Source organism: Bubalus bubalis, chromosome 2 (assembly GCF_019923935.1).
Source record: "Bubalus bubalis isolate 160015118507 breed Murrah chromosome 2, NDDB_SH_1, whole genome shotgun sequence".
NCBI classification, from domain to species: Eukaryota; Metazoa; Chordata; class Mammalia; order Artiodactyla; family Bovidae; genus Bubalus; species Bubalus bubalis.
Genome location: NC_059158.1, coordinates 123,364,713 through 123,384,490, shown reverse-complemented (window position 1 = coordinate 123,384,490; position 19,778 = coordinate 123,364,713). Strand labels below are relative to the sequence as shown.

At 38.7% G+C, this 19,778-nt stretch overlaps 1 protein-coding gene across 9 annotated transcripts in view; it reads left to right on the top strand.

Moving 5' to 3' along the window:
* C2H2orf76 (chromosome 2 C2orf76 homolog) overlaps positions 1–19,778 on the top strand; it is a 107,509-nt gene that overhangs the window by 60,423 nt on the left and 27,308 nt on the right. For 6 of the 9 annotated variants that reach the window (XM_006057166.3, XM_044936381.1, XM_044936372.1 and 3 more), the window contains exons 2-3: positions 2,261–2,330; positions 3,660–3,804. In XM_006057166.3, coding sequence (XP_006057228.1) covers positions 3,672–3,804 — 133 coding nt within the window. In that variant the 5' untranslated portion in view covers positions 2,261–2,330; positions 3,660–3,671. Of the gene's footprint in view, positions 1–2,260; positions 2,331–3,321; positions 3,488–3,659; positions 3,806–19,778 lie in introns of those variants that run through there. The other 3 variants (XM_044936369.1, XM_044936395.1, XM_044936368.1) reach the window with 3 other exon arrangements.

Here is a 19,778-nt window from a genome sequence, read left to right as displayed (position 1 = left end):
CTGGTCTCTCTGTCTCTCTCTCTCTTTTATTTTTTTTCTTTTATGACTTTGCTAAGTTCACAAGCATTTTCTTCTAGATTAGAAATGCTTGTTTTAAGTCCAGACCACCCTGTTACATTTTGATGGGGATTTTATTTAATTTATAGATTAATTTAGGGAGAATTATTTCTTTACAACTCTGAGCTTTCATAGTTAAGAACATGGTCTATCATTTCATTTATTCACACCTTTTTTCTTGTTTTTGAATATGTTTTGTTAATTTACCTCTAAATTATTGCTTTTGCTTTCTCTATCCCTTCATTTGAATACCTTTTAAACTTGATCAGATTCATTTTTTAAAAGTAGGTCAAACCTTCTGGGAAAACATCACACTTATAATTTGTAATGCTAGCATTCCAAGCTGTCTCTTCAGTATGTCTGGCTCCCTAAACTAACAACATAGATTTCCCACAGTCCATGAGACAAATTAAATAATGGCCTCATTCTAATAGTAGCTAATATGGCTTAGTTACTGAGTATAAATTACTACAAATTTCTGATGAAGATGACAATACATTGTTAATCAAATTAGACAGTAATGCACATTTGGAGTTTTAAATTGAAAACTTCAGCTATTTAAGTACAGCATATGGGGCAGCTTTTTTTAAAGTGGAAAAAAAAAGCCTACAATTATAAAAGTTTCATAAGGCATACATGTGCTAGCTTGCTTGGCCTCTTTCGTTAGTCCATTTACATAATTTATTTCATTGCACCTGGGAATCTTGTATCTTTGTTTGCTGTCTACATGAGCTGTCTTTATGCCCAAACCTGTTTAATCCCAAGTAGACCCTAGATAAAAGCAGCTACTATTTATTGAGATCCAACTATATGTTAGGGCTGAGAAGTAGAGTCAATAATTAAGTTTGATCTGTCCGGCTCTGAACTCTTTAGGAATTTGGACTTCATTGTAGGGCTTCTGTCCGTGTGTGTGTGTGTAGTGTGTTTTGGAGAGCTTCTTTATTGTTTTGGGGGCTAAGTGAGAGAAGGAAGAAATTGGTCATAATTTCCACAGACCTGTTAACCCTGCCTCTAAAATATGGAGTCTTTTTTTTCTTTCTTTTTTAAATGTATTTATGTATTTATTTGGTTGCTTCAGGTCCTAGTTGTAGCACGCAGGATCTTCGTTGTGGTGGGGGCTCTCCAGTTGTGGCTTGCAGGCTCCAGAGTGAGTGGGCTCAGTAACTGCAGCATTTAGTTGTTCCTCGGCATGTGGGATCACAGTTCCCCCACCAGGGATCACACCTGCGTCCCCTGCATTGCAAGGGATTCTTGTAATGGATTCTTAATCACTAGACCACAGGGGAAGTTCCTAGAGTCTTTTATGCTATCCCTTTCTTGAGAGAGATCCTTTATTAGGTATCTCAGTAAATTTTAAATTATAATTTTGTAGATGTCTTGCTAAACTGCCATTATTTGGTAAATTTTAGGGTCAGAATTTTGGGGAAGCCCTGTAAAACCAGATTTAATAACAAATAGTGTAGCAGCTAATAATGGAATTTCCAAAAGATTTTATTTAAGCTCTCAAGCCACAAAATAAGATTATACAATGAACCCTTTATTTTAAAGGAAAAATACTATTTTTAATTCAAGACCATTCAATTAAAACCATTTGTTTAATTATAAACAGTACACTATAATCAAAGATTATTTTATGCATTAAAACAGCTTGAACCTTTGCTTTTCACACGTAATGTGCTGTATATTCTCTCAAACTTAGTGAAATATTTGTATAAGCATTTTGTGATTCAAAGAAACTTTCCAGATCAAATTAGTGTGGCTTCTTTGTGTATATTATGAACTATTCCAGACACACCAAAAGGCTTAAAGAATAGTAGCTATACTGTCTCCATACTTAACATCCTGCTTAAGATATAAAATGCAACCAGTATGATGGAAACACCTGTTTTACTTCTCCCTAATTGCATAATCCTTTCTTTGCTCCAAGAATCATCTCTTTTTCAACATAATGAAACCTATGTTTTTTAATTTTGTGTAAATGATGTGTTATTCTGATGCTTTTGTGACTTGCTTTTTTTGCATTCACCATACTATTTCTGAGATTTCATCTGTGTTGATGTTCATAGTTCTAGATCATTCATTTTCACTGCTTGAAGTATTTTGTTGAATGAAAGTACCATAATTATCTATTCTCCTGCTGATGGACATTTAGTTGGTTCCAGTTTTTGTAATTAACAATGTTAATACTGATGTTCTTTTACAGTTCTCCTTGTACACACATGTGAGAGATTCCCAAGAGCACCTACATATGAATGACATTGCTGGATTGAAAGGTATATGAATCTTCAGCTTTACTAAATATTGCCCAATTGTCTCCAGAAGTAGAATCCACTTGGATGCCCACCTTAACTGATTAAACTCTCATTGTTCTGCACTCTTGCCAACAGTAGGTATTGTCAGGCTTTTTTGTTTGTCAGTTTGATGAGTAATATATAGCTCATTGTTATTTTGAATTTCTCTGATTACTGGTGAGATTGGACATCTTATTTTATCTTACTAGCATTACAGCTATTTTGTTTTCAGTATTGTGTATTATGGCTGAAAGTTATATGCAAAGTTGAAAGCATTAAGTAGTTGCTACTAATTAGAAATGTACCATAATTTTATTTTTAAAACATTGTCAACTTTGCAGATTTTTTGGAGGAAATTATTTGGGGGGACTTTTTTTTTTTAACAGTATATTATATATTAGATCATGAAATTTGGAATTAAGTTGGTGCTTGAATCCTGGCTCCATGTTTTATGACCTTGGGCATTTAGTGCAATGAATTTTTCCTCATCTTAAAATAAGTATGATTTGGTAATAAAATTAAAGTATGGTTTGGTAATAGAATTAAATCTGATAATATTAACACTGGTATGTAGGACTATTACATAGTTTAGGGTGAAATAAACATATTCAAATTAAACAATAGTGTGGACAATGGGTGATACTATGCACGCTAAGTTGTTTCAGTTGTGTCCAGCTCTTTGCAATCCTATGGATTCTAGCCTACCAGGCTTCTCTGTCCATGGCATTTTCTAGGTAAGGATACTGGAGTGGGTTACCATGCCCTCCTCCAGGGGATCTTCCCAACCCATGGATGGAACCCTGATTTTCTTTCGTCTCTTGCAATGTCAGGTGGATTCTTTACCACTAGCACCACCTGGGAAGCCTGGATAATACTATGACACATGATTAAATCAGTTCTGAAATCTGGCAGCATTTGTGAAATGAAAATGCAACCTGATATTTGATGCTAATATAAGTGAACTTCCTCTCAGGGCCAAATGAGATTGGTGGTGTAGCACACCAGAGCAGTAACACGTGCAGCCCCACTTCTCCACATACACCCACACTCCTGAGTTGGTGTTCATCTTCTGTACCTTGTCAGTTTTCTACCTGTCAGAACACCAGGAACTGTGGTAAAGCTGTCCAGGATCACAGTGGGTAGGTGGAAGCGACCTTGGGACCCTTTGGTTGTCCCGGAATCTGGTCTGGTTCTGGGAATTCTGTCGTTAACTGTGCAGTGTGGGAGAGATGGGCTGGGTGCCTGAGAGCTGATGGAGGAAATGCAGGCTGGTGGATAATTATGAGCTGATGTTATTATCCCTTGCCACAGGAATTTCTGCACATGGCTTCCGAAGATGTGACCATTACAGTTCGCCTCATTCGTTCATTTGAGCATCGCAATTTCAGACCTGTAGTATATCATGGAGTTCATTTGGACCAAACTGTAAAGGATTTTATAGTATTTCTAAAGCAAGGTATGAGATGTCTCAGCCACTTTGTTTTATTAGTGTTTCAAAAAAGAATAGTGAGTATTAGAGTGATAGTAATCTTTTAAAAGCACTTTGAAAGATATCAATCTGTGTTCTAATCCAGGTGTGAGCCTTGCTCTTGCTCTGGGCCTTGGTATCAGCAGCAGTATCTCTCCAAGGCTTATTTAGCAACATGTGTGCCTTCCTCAGGGATTGTCACTATCATGTTTGACTTCTCCTTTTTTTTTTTTTTAATTAAAAAAAATTGAAGATCTATGATTCCTCATGAAAAATGGCTTTATGTATTTGGAGGCTAGTTAACAAGAGAAGGTAGTGTTACCTGGCTGAGCACACAGAGGGCATCCTGGGGAGCATGACAGGAAGGTAGCAGGCCTCTATCTGTCCAGCTAGGAGATCACGAGAGCATCTGGTCATTGTGGGCACAGAGTGATGACCAGCCTCACTGGTGTAGTGTATCATTCCAAGCTCAGCATACAGCAGGTGTGAATGTAGTCTTCATTTAGATAGGTCCTTGGTGGGTTTCTATCCTCTGGTCTTAATTACAGAAGTGTTCCAGTCATCAACATTTGATGAAACATCTAGAATAAGCTTTTATTGCTTTAATTGAATTGCGATTTATATATGGTATAATGTACAGATCTTAGTGTACATTTCTGTGAATTTTGGCAGATGTAGCACTTTATATCCAACTTAATGTTTTTCAACTGACATAATTTGAGATAGAGAAGTTGTGGAAACTCCTGAAAGCTCTTCACACAGGTTCCCCAAATGTCACCATTTTGTTACATTTGTTTTTCTCTCTCCTCCTCCTCCCCAGTTCCTTTCTTACTTTTCCACTTCATTTTTCTCTCTGAACCATTTAGAAGTATGTTGCAGACATTATTCCCTTTTACCTCTAAATATTTCAGGGTGTATTTTCCAAAAACAGGGAATTTGCTTATATTATATATTAACTATATATAGTTAAAGTAATGAAAATCAGAAACTTAACATTGAAACAATGCTATCAACTAATTTACAGACCTTACTGAGATTTTACCTGTCTCAGTAAGGTCTTTCTGAACAAAAGAAAATCCAAAGATGTATGTTAGTTCAGTTTCTTTAATCTGAATTAATTTCTTCATCCAGGAGTCTTTTTTGTTGTTGTTGATTTTAATTATTTTTTTTGAAGGATAATTGCTTTACAGAATTTTGTTGTTTTCTGTCAAACCTCAACATGAATCAGCCATAGGTATACATATATCCCCTCCCTTCTGAACCTCCCTCCCATCTCTCACCCCATCCCACCTCTCTAGATTGATACAGAGCCCCTGTTTGAGTTTCCTGAGCCATACAGCAAATAGATGGTTGGCTATCTATTTTACATATGGTAATGTAAGTTTCCATGTTGCTCTTTCCATACATCTCATCCTCTCCTCCCCTCTCCCTATGTCCATAAGTCTGTTCTCTATGTCTGTTTCTCCATTGCCTGTAAATAAATTCTTCAGTACCATTTTTCTAGATTCCATATATATGCATTAGAATACAATATTTAACTTTCCCTTTCTGACTCACTTCAGTCTGTATGATAGGTTCTAGGTTCATCCACCTCATCAGAACTGACTTAAATGCATTCTTCTTTATGGCTGAGTAATATTCCATTATGTATATGTACCACAACTTCTTTATCCATTCATCTGTTGATGGACATCTAGGTTGCTTTCACGTTCTAGCTATTGTAAATAGTGCTACAATGAACAATGGGATACATGTGTCTTTTTCAATTTTGGTTTCCTCAGGATATATGCCTAGGCGTGGGATTGCTGGTTCATATGGTGGTTTTATTCCTAGTTTTTTAAGGACTCTCCATACCGTCTTCCATAGTGGCTGTATCAATTTACATTCCCACCAGCAATGCAAGAGCATTCCCTTTTCTCCACACCCACTCCAGCATTTATTGCTTGTAGACTTTTTGATGATGGCCATTCTGACCGGTGTGAGGTGATGTCTCATTGTGGTTTTGATTTGCATTTCTCTAATAATGAGTGATGTTGAGCATCTTTTCATGTGTTTGCTAGCCATCTGTATGTCTTCTTTGGAGAAATGTCTGTTTAGGTCTTCTCCTCACTTTTTGATTGGGTTGTTTGTTTTTCTGGCATTGAGTTGTGTGAGCTGCTTGTATATTTTGGAAATTAATCCTTTGTCAGTTGTTTCATTTGTTATTACTTCCTCCCATTCTGAAGGTTGTCTTTTCACCTTACTTATAGTTTCCTTTGTTGTGCAAAAGCTTTTAAGTTTAATCAGGTCCCACTTGTTTACTTTTGTTTTTATTTCCGTTACTCTAGGAGGTGGGTCATAGAGGATCTTGCTTTGATTTATGTCATCGAGTGTTCTGCCTATGTTTTCCTCTTAGAGTTTTATAATTTCTGTCTTACATTTAGGTCTTTAATCCATTTTGAGTTTATCTTTGTGTGTGGCATTAGGAAGTGTTCTAATTTCATTCTTTTACATGCAGCTGTCCAGTTTTCCCAGCACCATTTATTGAAGAGGCTGTCTTTGCCCCATTGTATATTCGCCTCTTTTGTCAAAAATAAGGTACCCATAGGTGCATGGGTTTATTTCTGGGCTTTGAATCTTGTTCCATTACTCATTCTATGAGGCCACCATCACTCTGATGCCAAAACCAGACAAAGACAACACACAAAAGGAAAACTACAGGCCAATATCACTGATGAACACAAATGCAAAAATCCTCAACAAAATTTTAGCAGACAGAATTCAGCAATACATCAAAAATCTCATACACCATGATCAAGTTGGGTTTATTCCAGGAATGCAAGGATTCTTCAATATATGCAAATCAATCAATGTGATATACCGTATTAATATATTGAAAGATAAAAACCATATGATGATCTCATTAGATGCAGAAAAAGCCTTTGACAAAATTCAGCACCTATTTATGATTAAAACTCTTCAAAAAATGGGCATAGAAGTACCCTGCCTCAACAGAGTAAAGGCCATATATGATAAGCCTATAGCAAACATTATTCTCAATGGGGAAAAACTGAAAGCATTAACCCTGAGATCAGGAACAAGACAAGGGTGTCCACTTTCACCACTATTATTCAACATGGTTCTGGAAGTCCTAGCTACAGCAATCATCGAAGAAAAAGAAATAAAAGGAATCCAGATCGGAAAAGAAGTAAAGCTCTTATTGTTTGCAGATGACATGATATTGTACATAGAAAACCCTAAAGATAGTATCAGAAAAATACTAGAGCTAGTCAGTGAATTTAGCAAAGTTGCAGGATACAAAATCAATACACAGAAATCACTTGCATTTCTATATACTAACAATGAAAAGTCAGAAAGAGAAATTAAGGAATCAATCCCACTCACCATTGCAACAAAAAGAATGAAATATCTAGGAATAAACTACCTAAGGAAACAAAAGAACTGTACATAGAAAATTATAAGACACTAATGAAAGAAATCAAAGATGACATAAACATATGGAGAAATATTCCATGTTCCTGGGTAGGAAGAATCAATATTGTGAAAATGACTATACTACCAAATGCAATCTACAGATTCAGTGTGATCCCTAACAAATACCAATGGTATTTTTCACAGAACTAGAACAGAAAATTTCACAATTCCTATGGAAACACAAAAGACCCTGAATAGCCAAACCAGTCTTAAGAAGAATGGAGCTGGAGGAATCAACCTTCTTGACTTCAGATTATTCTACAAAGCTACAGTCATCAGGACAGTATAGTACTGGCACAAAAACAGAGACATAGGCCAATGGAACAAGATAGAAAACCCAGAAATAAACCCATTTGGGAGTCTTTTATTGTGTTTCATCACATTGGCAATCTTGAATAGTACAGGCTAGTTTTTTTGTAGAATGCTTCCCTCAGGTGGGTTTTTCCAGTGTTTTCTCTATTAGATTTAGGTTATGCTTTTGGCAGAGAAATCATTGAAATGATGCTGACCTTCAGTGCATTTACACCAAGACACACATGCTGTCAAATGCCCACATTGCTGACAATGGTGACTTCAATCAGTTGGTTAAGGCAAAATCAGATTGATTATATTCTTTGCAGCCAAAGATGGAAAAGCTCTATACAGTCAGCAAAAACAAGACCAGGAGCTGACTGTGGCTCAGGTCATGAACTCCTTATTGCTGAATTCAGACTTAAATTGAAGAAAGTAGGGAAAACCACTAGACCATTCAGGTATGACCTAAATCAAATCCTTTATGATTATACAGTGGAAGTCAGAAATAGATTTAAGGGACTAGATATAATAGAGTGCCTGATGAACTATGGATGGAGGTTCAGGACATTGTACAGGAGACAGGGAGCAAGACCATCCCCAAGAAAAAGAAATGCGAAAAAGCAAAATGGCTGCTGTCTGAGAAGGCCTTACAAATAGCTGTGAAAAGAAGAGAAGCAAAAAGCAAAGGAGAAAAGGAAAGATAAACACATTTGAATGCAGAGTTCCAAAGAATAGCAAGGAGAGATAAGAAAGCCCTCCTCAGTGATCAGTGCAAAGAAATAGAGGAAAACAATAGAATGGGAAAGACTAGAGATCTCTTCAAGAAAATTAGAGATACGAAGGGTACATTTCATGCAAAGATGGGCTCAGTAAAGGACAGAAATGGTATGGACCTAATAGAAGCAGAAGATATTAAGATGAGGTGGCAAGAATACACAGAAGAACTGTATAAAAAAGATCTTCATGACCAAGATAATCATGATGGTGTGATCACTCACCTAGAGCCAAACATCCTGGAATGTGAAGTCAGGTGGGCCTTAGGAAGCATCACTAGGAACAAAGCTAGTGGAGGTGATGGAATTCCAGTTGAGCTATTTCAAATCCTAAAAGAAGATGCTATGAAAGTGCTGCACTCAATATGCCAGCAAATTTGGAAAACTCAACAGTGGCCACAGGACTGGAAAAGGTCAATTTTCATTCCAGTCCCAAAGAAAGGCCATGTCAAATAATGCTCAAACTACCGCACAATTGCACTCATCTCACTCATCACTTTGCTAGCAAAGTAATGCTCAAAATTCTCCAAGCCAGGCTTCAGCACTATGTGAACTGTGAACTTCCAGATGTTCAAACTGGATTTAGAAAAGGCAGGGGAACTAAATTGTCAACATCCACTGAATCATTGAAAAAGCAAGAGAGTTCCAGAAAAACATCAATTTTGCTTTATTGACTATGCTAAAACCTTTGACTGTGTGGATCACAATAAACTGTGGAAAATTCTGAAAGAGCGGGGAATACCAGACCACCCGACCTGCCTCTTGAGAAACCTGTATGCAGGTCAGGAAGCAACAGTTAGAACTGGACATGGAACAGACTGGTTAAAAATAGGAAAAGGAGTACATCAAGGCTGTGTATTGTCACCCTGCTTATTTAACTTATGCAGAGTACATCATGAGAAACGCTGGGCTGGAGGAAGCACAAGCTGGAATCAAGACTGCCATGAGAAATATCAATAACCTCAGATATGCAGATGACACCACCCTTATGGCAGAAAGTGAAGAACTAAAGAACCTCTTGATGAAATTGAAAGAAGAGAGTGAAAAAGTTGACTTAAAGCTCAACATTCAGAAAACTAAGATCATGGCCATCACTTCATGGGAAATAGATGGGGAAACAGTGGCTGACTTTATTTTTTTGGGCTCCAAAATCACTGCAGATGGTGACTGAAGCCATGAAATTAAAAGATGCTTACTCCTTAGAAGGGAAAGTTATGACCAACCTAGACAGTATATTAAAAAACAGAGACATTACTTTGTCAACAAAGGTCCGTCTAGTCAAGGCTATGGTTTTTCCAGTAGTCATGTATGGATGTGAGAGTTGGACTATAAAGAAAGCCGAGCACCAAAGAATTGATGCTTTTGCACTGTGGTGTTGGAGAAGACTCTTGAGAGTCCCTTGGACTGCAAAGAGATGCAACCAGTCCATCCTAAAGGAGATCAATCCTGGGTGTTCATTGGAAGGATTGATGTTGAAGCTGAAACTTTGGCCACCTGATGTGAATAGCTGACTTATTCGAAAAGACCCTGATGCTGGGAAAGATTGAGGGCAGGAGAAGGGAACGACAGAGGATGAGATGGTTGGATGGCATCACCGGCTCAATGGACATGAGTTTGAGTAAATTCTGGGAGCTGGTGATGGGCAGGGAGGCCTGGTGTGCTGCAGTCTATGTGGTCGCAAAGAGTCGGACACGACTGAGCGACTGAACTGAACTGAACTGAAGGTGATAGCTGCCAGGTTTCTCTACTGTAAATTTTGGTTGTACTTGAAAAGTAACTTGTTAGGGATACATTCTGAGACTATGTGAATGTCCTGTTACTTCCCAATCTTTCATCCACTAGTTTAGCATTATTTGATGATTCTTGATGATTCTTTGATGAACAGTTATGATGTTCGGCAAACGATGATTCTTCTTATTCCATCATTGATTTTACATATATTAGTTGTTTTTCTACAGTAAGGAAGAGCTTTTTATCCTACCCCCTCATTCCTACTCCTGCCCCATGTATTTAATCTTTGGTTTATATCATTGTGCACTCACGGATACTTACTTTATTCAGAGGATTATAATTCTTTATTTTTATTTTACTCTGATGGTCTAATCATCCTCATTTTAGCTGGGGGTAGCCAAAAACACTATTCAAAATTGCCAATGAAAGACAATAAAAGACTCCTGAATGAAGAAATTAATTCAGATTAAAGGAACTGAACTAACATATGTCCTTGGATTTTCTTTTGTTACAGAAAGAAAGGACAAGGCTCCATGTCCTTTTAACATGTCCACATCCTTCTTTGAGCACTTCCTTACTTTTTGATCTAAGATGTTGCAGATGTGTCCTGTTCTTTTCCTACCCCAGCCCTGGGATCAGTCATTTCTCTGAGGAGCTGTGATTCCATTACTGGAGAATGTTATTGGGAAACCACAAACTTGGTTTATATGTGTGCAGTGTAAGTGTACATAGTTAACTTTTAAAAATGTAGTGAAGTCTTGACATTTTGCTTCCTGATTGACTTTGTAAAATTTCTAAACTCTTCTCCCTTCCCTTTTTTTTTTTTTTTTCATCTAATTCAAGTGGCTTTACTGCTCGATGTTACTTGCCTAAGAAGAAAGCATGGTGTTTTAACTCATAGAGAAGACAGGCTAGTCACTCTACTTGTTAGGGGGAGATTGAGAGTTGGTGCTAAAATATTGCCAATTACAGTGTCCTGTTTTTGAAAGGCTATCACCAAAAGTATACTCAGATTTTGAAATAAAAACAAATCCCTACTTTTCTTATTTTAAAATCTTTGTGTGTATTATGGGTTACAGTGTTTCTTAGTGTTAGTACAGTAAGTGCTCTGCTTGGTACAGTGCAGAATAGATTCTCTGAAGCCCTTGAGAACAAGATGTAATCATCAGGCTGCTCTAGTGCCAAGGGAAGATATATTCTCCCCGGGGTCACTGTGTTCTTTTCCTTCCCAAGTACCACAGAGTTGCTCCCCATTAGAGCAGTGGTGTGGATCACTGCAAATGCTCAGCACAGCCTACTCACATCTTTCATCTGTTACCTGTTTCTATTAATATTGTGCATGTGGAAAATGTGTTCCACAGATTAAAAGATAAACTTTGGGCTTCAGGCCTTTCTGAGCCGTGTGCTCTGTGCCTACCTTTGTCCTCTAATTTGAGGTACAGTGGAACTCTGCAAAGTTAGTGAATTTACCTTTTATGAATTGTGTACATAACAAAGACCAAATAGCTTATTACTGAGGAATTTTTGAACTAATTTGTGCTAAGAGCTTTACCTAGATTTTCTCATTTCATCCTCACAGCATCCTTCTAAATTAGGAACTGGTATTATCTCCATTTTGCAGATGAAGAAACTAAAGAACAGAGAGAGAAGTTGAGAAGCTTGCCTGAGATTACATGGCAAAAACAAGGCAAAGCTGCAGTCCAACCCTTGCAGTTTAGCTATACAACCATGTACTCCTAAGCAGTACACTCAGTTGACTCTTTATTCTTCTCTATTACCTTACTTGCTTAAATAGAATCTCTGAAATAAATGGGTTTGCTTAGAGTCAAAAGAGTCTTTTAATTTAGTTCATCATGCTCTACTGTTTTATTTTTAGTTGAAGTATAGTTGATTTACCATGTTTCAGGTATATAACAAACAGATTCACACACATACATATTCTTTTTCAGATTCTTTTCCATTATAGGTTATTATATTGAATATAGTTAGCTCCCTGTGCTTTACAATAGTCCTTGTTGTTTAAATTTTATACATAGTAGTGTGTATCTGTTAATTTCAAATTTCTAATTTATCCTTCCCACCCTTTCCCTTTGATAACCATAATTTTATTTTCTATGTCTGTGAGTCTATTTTTGTCTTGTAAAAAAGTTCATTTGTATTATTATTTTAGATTCCACAGATAAGTATATAATATTTGTCTTTCTGTGTCTGACTTAACTTCATTTAGTATGATAATATCTAGGTTCATCCATGTTGTTGCAAATGGTACTACTTTGTTTTTTTATATGGCTGAGTAATATCCCATTTTATGTGTATATCACATCTTCTTTATCCATTCCTCTGATGATGGACATTTAGGTTGCTTCCATGTTTTGGTTTTGTAAATAGTGCTGCTGTGAACATTTCAGTTAAGAGTTTTTGTCTATTTTGGATATGTGCCCAGGAGTGGGGTTCCCAGATCATATGGTAACTCTAGTTTTAGTTTTTTAAGGAGCTTCCATCCTGCTCTCCATAGTGACTACACCAATTTATATTCCCGCCAACAGTGTAGGAGGGTCCTGTTTTCTCCACACACTCTCCAGCATTTATTATTTGTAGACTTTTAAAAATATTTTCATTTATATATTTATTTGGCTGCACCAGGTCTTAGTCTCTGGGCACGTGGGATCTAGTTCCCTAACCAGGGATTGAAGCCAGGCGCCTGTGCTGGGCACACAGAGTCTTGACCACTGGACACCAGGGGAGTCGACTATTTGTAGACTTTGAGGGTGGCCATTCTGACTGGTCTGAGGTCTGGTCTGATCTCATTATAGTTTTGATTTGTGTTTATCTAATAATTAGCAATGTTGAGCATCTTTTCATGTGCCTGTTGGCCTTGCTTTAATGTTTTGAACACTGAAAGCTGGAAGGATGCTTGACATCATGGCACAGAGAATCTTGTATACAAACCAAATGTTCATTGGGGTTATTTTAGATGCCTTCTTGCCTTTCCAGCTGTCCTTTTGATAAATCACTTTTGCCATCCATAGCTTAACATGGTCTCTTCCCATAATTGTCTTTTTGTCCCTCAACCAAGAAACTTTGGTTAAATTGGATCCATTCTGCCTTGAGAATCATTGAACCACTATACCATGCCATTAAAATCTAAAGTTGTGTAAATAGAACAAATAAGTGTAGTGGATATAAACTAACATTTATAAATAAGTGTAAATATAATAATACCTAAGATTGTATCCATATATAAGCATATAAATATAGTAAAACAAATCTATTATTAACATAGGGGAAATGGATATTGATCAGATATTTTGATATCATAGAGATATCATGTATTACTTTATATAGATGACAAATTTTCAGAATAATATACAAACCAATTATCTAGACTATATGACATTTTAATTATTTCTTGATCTGGCATTTTAATACTTTGCAATACTTTAGATTTGTGTTCTGAATGTAAAATCATTTCATCTATTAAATAAAGAAAAGCTGTGGAGATTTTATCCAAACGTCCAATTCAGAACTCAATTCTTTATACCCCGTTACTCCCAGTGAACTGGTACTTTGTAGAGCAGTCTGTTCTGATGGGTGACTACTAGAATAGTTAGAAAAATTTTCCTTATCTTTTAAATCTTTATTTATTTGTTTATATTTAATTCTCCCCTCCACAGTTTCCCCTATTATTAACATATTAGTATGCTGCATTTGTTGCAATTAATGAACCAGTGTTGATGTCTTATTAAGTACAGTCCATAGTTGATTCAGGTTTCCTTAGTTTTTACTGATGTCCTTTTTCTGCTCCAGGATCCCAGCCAGGATACTACATTACACGTAGTTGTCATGTCTCTCTAGGCTCTGTGAACTGTGGCAATTTCTCAGATTTTCCTTGTTTGAGGACTTACACAGTTTTGGGGAATACTGATCAAGCTTACTGTAGGATATCCCTCTATTGGAATGTGCCTGATGATTTTTCTCATGATTAGACTGGAGCTATGGGTTTTCGAGAGGAAAATCACACAGATAGTGTCACTTTTATCATATCACATCATATCAAGGGTGCCGGGAGCCGGCGGGAGACATTCCACTCGTGACAAAGGTCATGAGGAAGGAGGCTCGGCATACGCAAAGGCGGGATCGAGCCTCGGGAGTGCCCCTGGATATTCTCGAGCATCTACCCCCAAAAAACCAGAGTCTGCCTACTTTATTGCTTTGTGCTCTCACCTCTGACTTTACTGGGGGCTGTCCCCCACCACCATCTCGCTCTCTCTGTCAAAGAGTTAACTTACAGCTCCAATTAATAAAGTTCCTGGGCAATTAGGAGTGTTTAAATCCAAACCCCTCAGATGGCTCTCTAACTCGCCTGACAAGTTTACCCGGACACCCACAGCTATGCATACGATTGTTTACAGTCTCCCAGCCTCGAGAGGCATGGGAAGCTTAAGATATTCAAATAGCTTAGAGCCTCTCAGAGAGTTAGAAACTGTCAGAATAAAACTAGTACAAGATTTCATTGATGAGCCAGGAAGCAGCTGCAGGCGTCCGCCCGGGGGAGCAGTGTCCCCAGCAGCAGGAGGCAGAACGCGAGCGGCAGGCTGTGGGCCTCCTCGCTTACGGCGGGCGGAGGGGCGGGGTTCGCGGCCCTGGGCTAGCCGTTGCGGCTTGGCCTCCCTGCGTTTCCCTCTCGCCTGCGGGAGCGCGCTGGTCTGGACTGCATTCCGCGGGGGCGCTTTCCTCTCTGGCCCTCACTCGCCGCAGACTTCTTTGCTCTAGGTCGCGGGGTGCAGCGAGAAGGGTACGGGGCGCTGCTGGCGGCGCGGAGGCGAGAGTTGGCTGGGGGAGGGGGAGCGAGCGAGTGCGCCGCAAACCTGGTCTTTGGGGAACGTGACATGACGAATTTGTCTGAGATCCAAATCGGAGAATCTGCGTTCTGTAGAAATATACAAGCATACCCTCTCCCACAAGTTAGCAACACATCTGGCCTTTTTCACTCTCCAGTATGGAGGTCTTTTTACTTGACCAGGGGCCGAGTCGTAGCCTGTAATTCAGGCATCTAGTGTCTCATCATTGTAGTCTGCCCCTGTGTGTTTACGTTTAAGTGATTAAGTACAATTTGGACATAACTATCTGTCTAGCTGTTAACCTAGATATCTGGGAAAAAGTAGGGAAACAGCTAAGAGCTTATTGTGCTCAGCAAGGCTTGGAAAAAATCCCTACTTAACCTTTCCTCTGTGGAACATGACTAGAGATGCTTTAGATCCAGCTCATGAATTTGAAAAGGTACCTGTTAAAGAGGAAAGTAAAGTTGGAAAAGTACCTGTTAAACAAAAAAGCAAATCTGAAAAGGTACCTGTTATAAAGAAAAGTGAAAATGAAGAGGCTATACCTAGCTATCGACAGCTAAATGAATGGCTAGCCGCTATGACTGCCAATGAGCATGTAGAAGATAGGGATGAAAAGAAAGATCAGCTCTCTTGTTCCCCCACGGAGCAGTTTGGGTCATCAGCCCTACTGCTCCTCCCTTGGAACAGTTTGGGTCATCAGCCTACTGTTCCTCCCCTGGAACAATCTGGGTCATCAGCCCTATTGTTCTTCCAGTGTTCGGGATGGCTAGGACCCCACTCAAGGGTGCCGCGGACCCCCCTGTAGGATAGACAGGGCGAGAGGAGTGGGAAGTGTTGAAAGTGTTAAAGTGTTAGACTTAGAGAGAGAAAACAGTTTCTGAAGTTAAAAGGCCAAAGAAACCCTGGTTTTTGATAAGCATCAAAGACTGCTGACTTTGCATCCCCTATTATCCTCTATGTGTAACTTAGGGTATAAAAGCCCCTGTTGAAAATAAAGCTATGGGCCTTGCTCACCAACGCTTGGTCTCCCCATGTCATTCTTCCCTTTAACTTCCAGCTGAGTGTCCATCTGGAGCGCAGATATCCTCTGCGACCATTTATTTGCCTGGGCTTCTAAGACCCACTCGAGAAGGTGTCTAAGGTGGGGCACCTTCGGCTATTCGAGAGGGCGCCTGCGGCCTCCGTGGTCAGAGCTAACCTGGTGTCACGGGTTATATTGATTTTCTGCGTAAACCAAGCCACTCAGCTTCTTTTCTCCACTGAATTTTCCTACTGAGCTATCCTCATTCTATTACTCTTTATTATCTCTAATTAACATTTGAATAGGTCGCCTAGCCGTCTCTCCTTCGAATACCCTGGATCAGCCGGGGCTGGACCTCGGCACAAGGGTACATATTTTCTAAATGATTTATGGTTATTGATGTTGACTTTGACCACTTGGCTAAAGTAGTACAGGTTTCTCCACTGGATCACTGGTTACTCTGGTATCTCCCTGTTCATAAGGTACTCTGGAAGGAAGTCACTATGCACAGCACACAGTTAAGGAGTGGGGAATTATGTTCTCCTTCCTTTAGTGTGGAATAGCTACATAATTTATTTGAAATTCTTTTGCATGGGAGATATTTGTTGCTCAGATTGTTATAGATTTGGTCACTGAAAACTTTGAGTTGTCTTCTGTGCCCCTTTGACGTATGCCATCTGTGTGTGGTTTTTAAGATGGTCCAGGCTAATTTTGTGTATTTCCCATGCCAGTCCTAGAACCAGCCATTTCTCCAGGAGCCTTGGTTGCTTTTATTGGAGTATGGTTTTAGACCAAAATCTGTGTGCTAGGTATGCTCTTCACTAATTTCTTAGGCTTTCTGGACAGAGCAAGGAAATATGTCAACCTGTGTATTTACACATATGTATAAATATTTTCATATTTACCACCTGAATCTGTATGTTAAATGTGAGTTCTTACTGATGTTTCCAACTCTAATCCATTATCACGTGGATCATTTCAGCTTTCTCTGTTTGCTTATCTGTACATCCTCACTCCAACTGTGAGAAACCTGGCTTCCATCATCTGCCATCCATTTACTTACCTGTTTAATTCCAGTATACACGTATGGGCTTCCCTGATAGCTCAGTTGGTAAAGAATCCGCCTGCAGTGCAGGAGACCCTGGTTTGATTCCTGGATTGGGAAGATCCCCTGGAGAAGGGAAAGGCTACCCACTCTAGTATTTTTGGGCTTCCCTTGTGGCTCAGCTGGTAAAGAATCCGCCTGTGATGCAGGAGACCCTGGTTTGATCCCTGGGTTGGGAAGATCCCCTGGAGAAGGGAAAGGCTACCCACTCCAGTATTCTGGCCTGGAAAATTCCATGGACTGAGGAGCCTGGCAGGCTACAGTCCATGGGGTTACAAAGAGTCGGGACACAACTGAGCAACTTTCACTTTCCCTGGAGAAGGAAATAGCAACCCAGTCCAGCATCCTTGCCTGGAAAATTCCATGGACTGAGGAGCCTGGCAGGCTACAGTCCATGGGGTTGCAAAGAGTCGGACACGACTGAGCAACTTAAACTTAACATACAGGTATAGCTGTATTAGAGTTGTTATTTGGTACTCTGTGGGAAACAACTTGATATTAACTAGAATACAGTGCTTTTGTGATTTCCTTTTGCCTTAGTCTTACAAAATCTGTTCATTGCCAGAGTTATTTAGGTCAGCACCTTTTTTCTCTCTCTTCAGTAAGATTGTTTCATATATTTGCAATACATTTATATTCTCTTCTCACCCTCTGTGTTCTTTCCTGGGACCCTCTGTCCTGTTTTTTTTGTAGTTTGTTTTGCATACATTAAAGTTCACTCTTTGTGATGTAAAGTTCACTCTTTGTGATGTAAAGTTCACTCTTTGTGATGTAAAGTTCTATGGGTTTTGTAGCCACCATTATAGTATCATACAGAATAGTTTAATTGCTGTAAAAATCCCCCATGCTTCTTCTATTCATCCTCTTTGCAAGCCCCTGGTGTTCACTGATCTTTTTATTGTCTCTAGTTTTGCTTTTTCCGGAATATCATGTACTTGGAATCATACAGTATATAGTCTTTTCAGACTGGCTTCTTTCACTTAGAAACATGCATTTAAGGATCTTCTGTATGTTTTCATGGCAAGTCCTATCTTCTTAACCTCCTTTAACCTGGAATAGGCCTCACCTTCAGTTATCTGTCATTTTATTGATTTTTTTTATTTTGAGAAAAAATCCAAATCTGAGTTTTTATAGAATGCCCCACAATTTGAATTTGTCAGATTGTTTTCATATGATTAGATTCAGATTAGACATTTTTGACAGGATTACCGTGTAGGTTGCAGGTTAACAAATCAAGAGCTATGGGTCAGTCTGACCTTCCCCCTGTTTTTATAAAGTTTATTGAAACACAGCCACACCCATTTATTTACATATTATATGTACTGCTTTTGTGTTTCAGTGGCACTTACATAGTTGTGACAGAAACCATGTGGCTCACAAAAACTAAAATATTTTTTACTGATCTTTACAGAAACAGTTTGCTGATCCCTAACGTTGGTGATTCCTCCTCATTGCATCATATCAGGAAGCACTTGGTTATTGGTAGTATTTATGAACTTACTGGATCAGCCGTTTATTAGAGAAGAATTAAACTGAGGAATGGCCAGATGGAAAATATGCATAGGACAAAGCATGGGGAAAGGGGGTGGAGCTTCCGTGCCCTCCTGGAGTGCACCATTCTCCCTGGTATCACCATGTGTTCACCAGCCTGGAAGCTCTCATGATAGATGTTTAAGTCATTTGGTTAGGATGCTGTCTACTAGATTTCTCTGTTGTAAAGATATCTTTTCAACTAATAAATAGTTGAGAGCATATGTGTATGTTGTTTCCAGTAGTTTTAGTATCTATTTTGTTTTTGAATTCATTTTTAAATTTTTTGGCCACACCAAAACAGTTCCTCAACCAGAGATCGAACTTGTGCCCCCTGTATTGAAGCCTGGAGTTTTAACTTCAGGACTTCAGGGAAGTCCAAGTTTTAGTATCTATTGATGATCTTTACCCAAATCTCTGGTAGTTGCAGTAACTGGGATTTTTTTCTAACTCTGTGACTCCTTCCATGTTTATTATCTAGCACTTTTTTCTGTAAAGAGGCACTCTCCTGGTGCCCCTCCTATTTAGAAAGAAACAGGATAGTTTTATAGTAGCAAAATCATAGCATATTATCACCTTATCAGAAAGGGACCATTCCTTCAATACAGTGTTAGGGTAATACTCTCTTGTTTGTATTACAAATGTACTATAGATTCCTTAGTTTAAATATTCCATAAATTTAAAACATGAATAATACTTTATCTTCTGTGGCTATGACTTAACAGAGTGAAAATATAAGCAATGAAGAAAGTAATGCTAACTTAAAGATAGTTAGTGGTTACTTCTGGGAAGGGAGGTCGGTGGTACTAAGGAAAGAAATCTTTGATTTCTGCCAAACATCAACATGAATCAGCCATAGGTGTACTTATGTCCCCTTCTTCCAGAGCCTCCCTCCCGCATCCCACCCTTTCCCAGCCTTCTAGGTTGTCATGGAGCCCTGGTTTGAGTTCCCCAAGTCATACAGCAAAGTTCCACTGGCTGTCTCTTTTACATACGGTAGTGTGTATGCTTCTACAGCATCCACTTCTGTTAGAAACTTTTTCAGTAAAGTTGGAATAGAAGGGAACTTTCTCTACCTGATTAAGGATATTTTTGAAAAAAATGATACCCTTCATCATATTTAATGGTGAAAGACTGAGGACTTTCCTCCTAATATAAGAAACTAGGCAAGGTGTTTTCTTAGAAATTGC